The 12496-nt window shown below is 43.3% G+C and overlaps 1 protein-coding gene across 11 annotated transcripts in view; it reads right to left on the reverse strand.

Annotated features, from left to right (window-relative positions):
• Window positions 1–282: 282 nt before the first annotated feature.
• The window catches only part of SLC8A1 (solute carrier family 8 member A1), a 322727-nt gene continuing 310513 nt past the window's right edge, over window positions 283–12496 (reverse strand). For all 11 annotated transcript variants that reach the window (XM_036027901.1, XM_036027902.1, XM_036027900.1 and 8 more), the window contains one exon: window positions 283–3782. In XM_036027901.1, the coding sequence (XP_035883794.1) occupies window positions 3406–3782 (377 nt within the window). In that variant the 3' untranslated portion in view covers window positions 283–3405. The remainder of the gene's footprint in view (window positions 3783–12496) is intronic.

Raw genomic sequence — 12496 nt, forward strand, 5'->3', positions numbered from 1 at the left:
GACATAGTGCACCATATGCTAACAAGTGATGTGTAACTGTTTTGGGGCTCACGTTCTTGGATGCAGAATAGATGTAGATAACGTAGTACTATGTGATGTAAGAAAACAATTAATGAAATGGAGAAATGTCCAATGTTTATCTCAACACTCTCAGATAATATTCCGACCCTGGGCTCTCTTGGGACATTAAAAAGGAAAACACTGAGTAACCAAAGGATTGCCATTTGCAAGAGTTGAATACTATTTCCTTTCTTTTGGATGAGGATACCAATTGCACAATAATACCTTTTGGGTTTTTATTTCTTTAAAACATGAAAACAAAAAATGAAGTGGATGACAATGAGGAGAGAGAAAATGTTCCATACAGAGTATACTGTATCACTAATGATTAAGTCAGAAACAATTAGAAACTTTATTTGTCTGTGTCAGTAATGTGTACCACGAATAAGGAACAGCACAGTAGTGCATTTCCCCCTACAGCTGTGCACAAGACACACAAAATAAAATAATCAAACAAAATAAAATAGTTTTACACAGCTATGATTATTAATAAACCCTGAACAACCAGAATCATATTTTCCCTATAACATAAGAATTTAAAAAGCAAACAAACCCAAAGCTTTGAAATTGAAATTGACCAATGGCAAGAATTTCTCAAAAGTCCTTTGTAACAATTTGCTACGGGATCACCGACATTCCAAATATGGCTGAAGATGAGTACAAAAACCTTTCCAAAGTTTAAATGCATAACCCTTGACAATATTTACTTGGTGTTTCTAGGCTACCTTTCCATTTAGTAAATCTTCGAAAAGGGGGTTTAGAATGTGTCCCCAGAGGAGTCAGGCCACCAGTGTGCGGGGCCATGACAGGCCAGGAGTGCATCTCCAGGAGGTAAGAATTGTAGAGGTGGGGGCATAGGGAAGAATCACGGTCAAACCAGGATAAAAACTGGAGTTTATTGGGCCTCCTCAGTGAGATGCAATCCCAACAGGATGGGCTTTCTCGGTGTAAGATGAGGAGAGGTACCCGCCTGCAATACTGGCCGAGGACACCTGGGATGCTATCCCTACCTTATGCTTATACCCTCTTAGTGAACAAATACATCTTAGGTATTTTAACAATTGTATTTGCACAGTTTCAATGTGTTTATTTTTAAAGTTTCATAATTGTGTTTTTCCTTGCAAGATAAATCTTGTTTCCACATGGCTGGGTTGATTTTTACTCAAGATAAGAGCAAGCACGTTAACTGTGAACCCCCTGAGGGTGGGGACCTGGGCTGGCTGGCTCATGGTTTAGACCCTGGGAGGTAGCAGAGTACCTGGCATATTGACTGGGTAACCAGCATTTAATTATTCATTCAGATGAATGTTTACTAAGTAATGAATGATCATGATCAATGAGTGGAAGAAAAGAAAATAAGTAAGAGTGTTTATTTCTTAAGTATCTTTGAATCAACACAGAGGGCTAGGGGTTGTCTCCAGCCAGGGACTCTGTAGATCGTCTCAGAGAGGGGACCAATGTCCTTCCATGTTCCTCGTTAGTGGACTCACTACTTTGGAATGTGGGTTTATCCACGCTCTTTGGTATTTTGAAATAGAAAGAGCCATTTCTGTTTCAAGGTTAAAAACCTCCTAGTGCAATCCTCCTGGAAGGCAATCATCTCAATTAACTGCTAACCCTTAGTCCTGAACAGAGAAGATTCACTTTTAAAGACCCATCGGTCAGCTTGGCTTCCTTCTTACTCAGGAACTGCAGATACAACCAGAGGGGTCTGGATGGTGAAAGAAACAGGGCTCAAAATAGCCTTTCACATAAAAAAAATAAAATGAACAAACCAGCACTATCTACCTTCTGTGCCAGACAGAGCAGATGTGAAAATAAATACTTCAGGGGCGGGGGGTGTCGTGAGAACGGAGGCTCCCGAAGCCCAGGCGCATCTAATGCATCCGCTTCTCTACACCTCTCTCCTTGGCCTTCCCGAACCAACAGGTGAGTTTTAGAGGCCTCTGGTGTGTTCCACATGGCTACTTTTCCATGAAGATACTCTGAAGTTTACCTGTCGTCCTCTCAGTAGCTTTAGCTTCCCACATGACAGTTATTGCTTCTTAGAAATGAATGTGCAGCTCCGTGAACGATAATGCCATTTCCTCCTTTTATCCCTAGTCATAAACTCAGTAACAACACAATGGTTACAACTCAGGTGAAAAGAAAACTCACTTAGGTCTTCAATGTCCAATTAACATCGCTGAATGGGAGAACAGTATATGCTATACTCTACTATATACAGATAACGCTTTGTTTTGTTTTATTTGTTTTCTTCCATGCACTGTGTAACAGGTATCACAACAACATTCCCAAACAGGCACATGAAGAAGGAGCAAATGTTCAGTCACGACCGAAACAGGATTGTGCAAGCCATGGGTGCTTGTGAGAATGAAACCAATAGATGATCCCAGGCAACAGCGACATGGGACTGGGACACATATTGATGCAAATGGAAAAAGATGATATGCTTTTTGAATGGGGTGATTCTTTCTGTTTGCATGAGGACTGGAGGGCAGGAGGAGAGGGGTGGGAGTGGGGAACTGGGGGGCGTTAGCTGGGCTGGAACACCAGAAAAGGGCCTCGCTAATCACAATCCAGAGCTGAAGAGATAAGAACTAAAGGATTTTGCATGTTCCTGGGAATCCAGGCAAGTTATTCCTGCACCTGTTGAACAAGAGTGCCAGGCATTGTATCTTTAAATATTAGACGGTGTCTAGAACTATCAGTTTTCCTGGCTCCATTCCAGCTCCCACGCTGCTTCTTGGAGACAGCTTCACCTCTGCTCACGTTCCAGAGATAAGCTTGGGTTTAGCAACATAGTGAAGACATGCTTCTTTCTTCTTCCGTGCCCATATCCTTTCTTAATCCAAAATAATTTTTAAAGTGTTTGGGGGAGGGAGAGTAGTCTTAATGACTTAAATTTTGACCAAAAATCCATTTGCATTTAGATTGGTCATCGCCTCTCACGAGAGAAGCGAAAACCCCATTCTTCCCAACGAAACAAAACAAAGCAAAACTAAAATAAAAGGCAAACATCAACCACCTCCCAGCCCCCATCAAAAACAAGCCAAAACAGAAAACAAATCCAAGACCTAACGACTTATGAACCTGGAGAGAACACAGCCTTCTAGGCTGAGCTGCAGAGACGGCCCTGCCTCCGCGCCTTGTTCAATGTGGCGATGCCCCTGGGAATGGGAGGTGATGGTTTCTCACTTCAGCCCTAGCAAGTACGCTCTTGAAGCTGGATTCCATCAGCAGGTAAGTGAACATGACAAATGTCAGTTTCCTCTGTTCATTGTACATAATTTTTTATGTATATATATGTATATATATATAAATTTACTACATCTGATTGTTCCTTTAGAAGCCTTTTATGTGGCAGTAGGCCTCCAGGGAGGAGAAGAAAATGTACAAGAGCCACAGGAGCACAAAGAGGCAGGATGTGAGCAGCTTGGCAGTCCGGGGCCCACCCAGCTCACCTCCAATTTCTGGCCTCCGCCGATACAGCAGCACCCCCACATTGATGAAAGCAAAAATGGTGAAGAGAGTGACAGAGAAAGCTAGCGTGCCAGGGGACACTTTGAACTGTTCCCCGTTGGCCGCATGGTAGATGGCAGCGATGGACCAGGCCACACCAATTCCCAGGAAGACATTCACCGCGTTGCTGCCAGTGACGTTACCGATGGATGCATCCGCGTACTGGTCCTGGGTAGCTGCCACTTTGCTTGCAAATGTGTCTGTGGAGGAAGAACAAAATGAAACTTAATCAGCCTTTTAAAGATGTCTGTGGAGTGCTGTGAGCTTCAGCTGTGTGCTCCAGAATCAACCCCCCGTGGAAACCCAGTGAGCACAACAGGGCTGTGACATCCTCGGGCGTCCCCATGGTGCGGTTGGAACAACAGGATCTAGGCGTCAGGACTGGAGGACTAGGTGCTGGCTGTGTCACTTGACAGGTGATCCTGGCCAAGTTCTTTACGCACAGATGCCACAGGGCAGCATTGAACTTACAGGGCAGCACTTTTCAGAGCGATCATGGCCCATTTACATCCGAGTCTGTGAGGTTCTTCTTAAGAGGGACTATTACGAGGCTCAGGAATCTGGCTTACCAACATGCCAAAAGATTCTAGGTCACTCAAGTTTAAAAACAGCTGCTGGAGGGAATTACTATAAGATGCTGTGTCATCAGATCTAGCTTATAGATGAGAAAGTTAAGGGGTCAGGAGATAGTTTCAAAGATTTAAGAGCAATTCAATAGTGGCACTGAAGCTAACTGAATTATAATAATAGCTGGCATTCACCTAGAGCCTTATGAATAGGAGAGCGGACTCACCTGTATTACTGCATCAATTGTGATAATTCTATGGGGAGAGAAAACTTTATAGGTGAGGACACTAGGCTTAGAGATGGGAAGCAAGGGGTGCAACATCTTACAGTGAGGAAGAAGCACATCAGGGCTGGAGCTTGGGCCTCCTGCCTTCAAGGCAAATGCTTGTTCACTGTGCCATCTTACCTTTTGCTGGGCTATGGGTACCAGTGACCATCTTCCAAGTTCTTCCACTAATAGTCCTGAATGCATCGTTTTCTAAAGCCAGGAAAGTTGTGGTGCATACAGGGAGTAGGGCAAAGTGACTTGTAGGCTTAATGAGCAGAGCACAGGTTCAGAGCACCAGTGAGCCAGAGGGTCTCAAATCCTGCCTTCACAACAGAATGTGTGACCCAGGCAGATGACCTCAACTTCCTCATCTGCAAAATGGGCCTAGTGACACTCACTTCAGGGTGTCATTGTTCAGTTGAAATAATACATGTGAAATGTTTGTTTGGTACAAAGTAAGAGGAGCCCTTTTTGTCGTTTGGAAAAGATAACACGAATAGAGCCAGCCAGATCAGTTTACTAAAAGTTGAGGTAGGATCTGAAATAGCTCCTTTAGTAACCATGTAAACAAAGCTTGCAAGATACTCAACTTCTTTTCTATGCAATTGCCTGCTTACTGATATCAAAGTCCTTTTAGCTGCCTTTACAAAATACTATAGACAGTAGTTTTATAGTAGATGTTAATAACTTTCAGACTGAACTCAGATTTGCAAAGCCAGCAATGGCAGGTGTGATGTTACCACAAAGTGTCATGGCATGTACTCTGGTCCTCTTGAGTCCGCTGGCATGCTCTGATCATGCATGTGGTTGCATGATATCTGGACTACTTTCTCCCCTTGGTGGCTATTCTGTTGCCACCACCTTTCTTTGATAAATCTCCAATAGGGGCGACACATGGAGTATTTCAGTTTAAATCAGCCTGTGGATGCTTGTGCTTTACAATGAGTGAAAAGGTCATTTAGGCTGCTGAGTGGCTACTGAACCTGCAGTATCACAGTCTCTCTGAAAGGGAACTCATTAGGTCTTAAGGGCCCATCTCACTGATGCTGGCCTCTGTCTGTGACGGAAAGCAGGTTTTAGTTGCTATTTTATACATAAGCAAACATGTTTACTCTGTGCTCTATTCATTTTACATGTATTGTCTCGTTCAACCCTTTTAGCTCTAGGCAGTGGATGTTATTATTCCTTATTTAGCAGAAGTGCCATTGGACTGGGTGTCGGTCAAAAGAGAAGGATTTTAAAGCCAAATCTGTTGGATTTCAGAGCTCATTCTATGGGTCATGCCACACAGCCCCTCCAGGAAGGCTAAAGTCTTCCTTTCTTCTGGGTCCATTTCACTCAGGTTCTCACACAAGGCTCTTTCCTCTGCCAGTGGCAGCAAAGACTGAAGTGGCTGTAGGCAGCTTGCACCCCACCCTCCCAGGGGTGTGCTGCTTTGTGTGTTCAGATCCCACACTGCAGCCCAACCTGGACAATCACAGAGGCTGGTGAGGAAAAGCCAAGCAAGACTAATCTTAATGGTCTCCTGCACGTCATCATTAAGAGTTATTAGGAACTGTTGCAGCAGCCTCAAAAAAAAAAAAGTTGTTTTGCTTTTCTTTTTCAAGGACAGGCAGTTGAGCAAGGAAAGTAAAGGAACAGAGTCCTGGGCAGGAGGAAGCAGCTTATAGCTTGGCCTCCGCCGAGGGCACCTGAGATGTTCATCTGTGCTGACGTGGCTGCCACAGCAGCTGGCGGTGAACAGATGGCCACCTCAGGTGGGCCGTCAGTGGGGGAGCCCCCCCACCCATGCTGCAGGGGCAGGTGACCTGGTGCTGTGCCGCAGCACACACCTGTTTTCTCCCCCAGGCCCGTGGTGCAGGACACACTGGACTTTCTAGGCACCCTCTCCCCACACAGAAACCCTAGCTTCCGGGTGGCACCCCGCCACTGTGCCAGAAAGCAGTGAGGTATACGATCAAAGATTACTGGGTCTGAGGACCCCGAACACCTGTACCAGTCCTTTTACCAGAAATGAAGGACACACCTGGGCCCGTAGGGGTTCCCACTCCCTCAAGCCATTTTTTAATAGCTTATTGTGAGCATGACATGGGAATTCTTGTAATGGTACTTCTCCTGTTTGCAAGCGCCTTTCTCTGGATTCTTTAAAAATGGGTAGCCAAAGCAACTAGCTTGTCACATAAGTAAAACACATTTTGGGCCTCTTATTTACCTGGGTTATACATCAGGCCTTTTGCCTGTATACATCAGGGCTGTTGTCTGTCTTCAGTACAAAAGCCATGTAAAAAAAGTTGCAGAAATCCAAACCATTAACCTTAGCTCCAACAGACACGACTCTGTTTTCCAAATGAAGTGCGATGGAATCTCCCCAAAGTCCCTCCTTCTGTGCCTGGCTGCTTAGTGCAGAGAGCCCTGCCCTGGATGCTAAGCCTGCAACCCGCTGATGGCTGAACAACGCAATAAACCATTCAAATGACATCCCCAGAGTAAAGCCCAAGAAATAACTACTGCCGTGGTCTCAGAACGGGTTGTAATCACACTCAGAACTTGGCCCCTTAAATACAAACATGTAAATCAGATTTTCAATGTGATCGGCACCAGCCAAGTCATGGGAATATATGTGTAGACATATCCCTGCAAGTATTTCAGGCCAGATTTCCAAAAGAAATTTTTGCTTTTAACCGCCACCTTGAGGTTTGATAAATTTTAGATTCGTCGTACGGTCCTGCCTCCCTGGTACCCATGACATGAATCAGTAACAGGGAAGATGTGTCTGGGAGGCAGAGCGGCTGGAAGGAGACAGCACACCACAGAGTCAGGGCATAGGTATTCTCCGCAGACCTGTCCTGAGCTCACTATATAGAACCTTGACGAAATCATCTGGTTGGTATGCAGCAGGTCAACCCACTTCCCTTTCCTCCAGAAATTGTTTTTTACCTGAATTTCTCAGACTTTGTAGCTCCATGTAGATGTAGCCTTAAATGACTCTTCTGTGAAAAGGATAGTTCTTACGGTCCTGCAGGGGACATATTTATGTATCGTCTGGAGCACGAATTTCACCCCAGATGATTTATCTTATTCTGACTCTTGGCATACTTTGGGGGCCAGCTATTTACTCTCAAGTGACTTGTGCTCAGGAATCGACAGTGACAGTGACTGTAACTGAAGCCCATCTGCTGATGGAGACATGCCCGCATGCCCCGGGCATCTGTGATTACTGACAACATACGAGACGGACAAGGGTGTGTGGAGCTTGGTGGTAGAGCAGTGGGAGAAGCCTCACCAAGGAGACGCCTCATCAAGGAGACTCTTGGCTTTTCTCTGTGTGTGTTCTTGGGCGAGACACTTCTGGTTTCAATGTCTAGTACACAGAACCTCTCCAAGACTTTCCACAACTTCACTGTTTGGGTGCTGCACAGGATACAAAGGGCTCAATTCACAGATATGATTTCAGTGTGATTTTTTCTTTTTTGTAGGAGTTTGTACATGACCCACCTTGCTTCATCAGAATTGACTGATGATAATGAAATATCCTCTCCTTTTAAAGAATAAATGACCTGCCCTGGCTGGTGTAGCTCAGTGGACTAAGCACGGGCCTACGAACCAAAGGGCCGCTGGTTCAATTCCTAGTTAGGGCATATGTCTGGGTTGCAGGCCAGCTGCCCAGTAGGGGGCACATGAGAGGTAATCACACATTGATGTTTCTCTCCTTCTCTTTTTCCTTTCTTTCCCCTCTCTTTAAAAATAAAATAAATAAATAAATAAATAAATGACCTAAATGAAATATCTGAAGATCCTAGGAAGAAAGATCTATAGATCTGAAGATATTGCCATTGATCAAATAATGGCAATATTTATGAAATGAAACCACACAGCACAGAGTCATTTACATTTTAAAAACAGATAAGTGTTGGAAAATTATTTCTTCAAATCCTATTGTCCAGCCATCCATTTATATGAGTTAAGCCATGTAATAAATGGTAGCAGCGATGATTACGTTTCAAACACCATGTGTAATATCAACCAAGCTTGCAATACCACTGACACTGGAAATACTGGGAGAGTCTAGTTAAAAAATGGTAATTTGGGACTCCACCCTCAACCCACTTAATCAGACTCTCTGAGGTAAAAGACACAGGGATGTGCTTTTAACAAGTGACTTAGTTTATTCTTTTTTGTATCAAGGTTTGAGAACCAAAGCTCTGTAAGGCGTGGAAATAGAGGCTATTGCTCCAAGGGCTCACAGCTTGGGAGCCTTGCTGGGAGGAGTAGATCCTGGAGGTTCAGGGAAGCAGCTAACTGGGGAGAGGCACGGAGAAGCTGATTTCTCTCACGGACTGTGATGCCCTCAGAGACAGTGGTCATTTGCTTATGAAACAACCTGGGTGGGCTTGGTGGAGGGGCTGGAACCACTTAACTCTAAAGTTCTCCCACTCTCAAGTTAAGCTATGCTTATTTTGTTAAAAACCTGTGCCAGCATGCATGCATACTATGAAAGGCCAAGGGAGGAGGAAAGTTAAATTAGTTGAATTCTGGCTCCTCCACTTGCCAGGTAAGAAGCTTACCTAATACTTCATAGGGTTTGGAAGGAAATGAGTGAATAAGAACAGTACTCGGAGTAAGGCCTGCCACTTATGAGTGCTCAGTATTATTGGCTATTTTTATTCTACGACAGAGCCAGACCCCAAGAGCACATGCAAGTAAGTGGTAAGGAATTCTGACTTGATGCAATGATCTAAACTTTTGAGGAGTTATAAACCCTTTAGAGATGTATTAACATTATGATCGTCTGCATTTAAAAATATAATAGAGCATAACATTGTTCTTAAAAATCAAAGAGGTTCTTTATTTTGAAAATCCCATATAACCCAAGTCATAAAAAGACATGAGATCTTCTGGCTTAAGGTCCTAATCTCACGAGTGGCTGTAAGGCTAGGAGTTTTGCTTAAACAATGCACGCATTCCTCTCTCTATTCTTTCCTCTCTTGCATGCACTGCTTGTCTTGCCCTTTTAGAAATGAAATGGAGGTATTATTATTATTTTTTTTAATATTTTATTTATTTATTTTCAGAGAGGGAAGGGAGGGAGATAGAGAGAGAAACATCAATGTGCGGTTGCTGGGGGTTATGGCCTGCAACCCAGGAATGTACCCTGGCTGGGAATCGAACCTGGGACACTTTGGTTCCCAGCCCGCGCTCAATCCACTGAGCTATGCCAGCCAGGGCTTGGAGGTATTATTTATGTACTAATTTTGCTGTCACTGAGGAACTTAATGAGAAAAACCACACCCCCCACTCTCATGCACACACTAGCTTCCCTGGTCTATGAACAAGGGTCCTTGTTTGGCTTCCAAGTGAAGTTTAAGAGATCATGGGATTATGGATGTTTGATCAATCAATGACAAGTTAGGAGAGGGGTTGTAAAAACCTGAAAAAGGGAAAAACACTTACAATTTCTGCCCATAAAAACTGTCCCAGAAGAAAATGAAAAAGTAATGGAGACAGCGACATGACTTATTTCTAGAAAAGAAAAAAACAGAAGAGCTCAAGACGACTCACATTGTCAGATCAGAACACCTGCTTCTACTCCTTTTTGTCCTGAGTTGTTAATGAGAATCACCAGGGCAACTTTAGAAAAATAGCAACTTGCTTGCCCCACCCCAAGTTTGTGCTTTGTTGGTCTGGGATGGGCCTGAGCACTGGCATTTTTTAAAGCTCCCCCAAGCAGACTGAGACCCTCACTAACCACTCAGAGCCCCTGTTCCATCACCTGTGTGAGGACAGAGGCACTGCCCTGGTATGGAATAGCTCTGACATGCAGATCAACATAAACAACCATTTTTGTTATCAAAACACGAATTATTTTTTATTTTCATATAACTTGAGTGCTGGCACTTTGCAGAGTTCCCCCTGGAAATTAGTTTTTCCTATTATGAATATGAAATGCTGATATATTTTAAATTCAAAGAAAAAGATTAATTTTAATTAAAAGAGAAAAATAATAGGGGGAAAAATCCCTATTATTTTTCTCTCATAATTAAAAGAGAATGAAAACCAACAGTTCTATTTGATCTGCCTTCCAAACTGTAATTTGATAGATGTTTTCTTTAAAAAAAATGATAACACTCCTCTCTTAAACATTCCCAGAATGGAATTGTTTTTTCAGTACGATGTTCACAGATGCTCTGAGAAGATCCAAGTTTTCCCTGCCTTGATCAAACCCAAAGATTCATGGAGTTCGTTAAAATTTTCTAAAATCCTTGGTTCTAAATCCTTGATGTAAAAAAAAAAAAAAACCAAAAACACATTTGGAGCCTTTGAGAGGACTCTCTGAGTTTATCTGAGATTTTGCTCATTCTATTCAGTTGCTTAGTCACTATTCCCCCTCCTAACCTTGGTCTGAAAAGAGCCCTAAACCACTGGCTGGGTGTGGAGCAGGGAACCAGTGTTCTGACCTGGGTGTCTCAGGATTACTGTGATCCTGGACTGGATCAGAGTATGTATGCTCCAACATGATTGGCTAACTTCACTTTGGGAACCTAGCTTGTTTACTCCCCGGCCCCATCTCCCAAAAGGCTTATGCAAATTATAGTGGTGGAAGTTCCAATGTGTACCTGATCCAGCAAGGGCTACAAGGCTGGCTGACTGACTGCAGTCAAGCCTCCTGACTCTGGTCAACCTCGTGAACAGGCAGCTGGGTGATGACCGTGGCCTCCGGCAGGTCCCAGTAGGTCCATGTGAATTAACGGTACTGCTTGGCATAGAGATACTTAGTAAGCTGAGGCCACTGTAAGAGGTTAATTTGGCCACCTGAGCCTGTGTTATTCTGTGGGTTACCACTATTGTTACTTAAGAAAGCCAGTCCTAATTACTGTGGCCTTCATACAGCATCTAGTTCCAGTAGCAAGGGGGCTAAGCGATGGAGTAGAACCCCACCCTAGTCTCCCATTCTCTATGTACTGGCTGTGTGACCTCAGGATAACTAACCTGTCTAAGCCTTTGATAGCTCATCTGTAAAAGAAGGAGAAAATATGTCCTCATTTGTAAGGCTCTAAAGATGATTGAAACAAGTAATGCAAAAAGGTTTAGCATGATGTCTGAAGAGAATTAGTAGGTGCACAACAACTGTTACCTATTATCTATCAGAATTCTTTGTTCTGATGACAAAAGAACTGGTGTTAAGAATATTAAATCTTTCGTTATAGTTTCCTTCAGCTAGGTTACCATAGCTGAGGGTTAATACATCTTTTGCGGGATTATGGGAGACTGTTTGTCCTTGATGTCCAGAAATGATGTTGGTGATAAGACCCCCAGTGGAAGTGTAAAACTGCAGATAGTACCGAACTCTATATGTACTGTATTTCCCCATATATATAAACCTATGATGAAGTTTAATTTATAAATTAGGCACAGTAGAATATTAGCAACAGTAACTGATAATAAAATAGAACCATTACAACAATACACTGTGATGAAAGTTATGTGAAAGGCTTTGGAGCCATTACTAAGTAAAATAAGGGCCACTTGAACACAAGCAGTGTGGCACCATGACAGTTGATCTGATGATCTAGGTGGCTGCTAAGTGACTAATGGGTGGGGAGCATGTGCAGTGCGGAGACTCGGAACGAGGGGATGATTCGTGTTCTGGGTGAAAATGGAGTGAGAGGCGTGAGACTTCCTCGTGCTACTTAGAATGGCATGCAATTTAAAACAAAAATGGTTTACTTCTGGAAAGTTCCTTTTAATATTTTGGACTGTGATTGACCATGGGTAACTGAAACCATGGAGAACAAAACAAGATAAGGGGGACTACAGTATAAGCAATGTTCCCCAAGTTATATGGCCAGTAACAGGTGAAACTAGGATTCAGACCAAAGGAGGGTGGCCTTAGTTGAACTTTACGCTGTTAACTGCAAGTCCCATGGGGTGCTGACCGTGACCTTATACATGAGACCATGTGTACAAAACAGCTGATTATTTGAAATAAAGGGAATAAATTGTTCTATATAGGAACATCAGCCTGATTCCTTTAGCAAAATATTATATTTGCATGGATCGGAAACATTAAGGAAGGGCTGT

The sequence above is a fragment of the Phyllostomus discolor genome, chromosome 6, assembly GCF_004126475.2.
Source record: "Phyllostomus discolor isolate MPI-MPIP mPhyDis1 chromosome 6, mPhyDis1.pri.v3, whole genome shotgun sequence".
Classification (NCBI taxonomy): Eukaryota; Metazoa; Chordata; class Mammalia; order Chiroptera; family Phyllostomidae; genus Phyllostomus; species Phyllostomus discolor.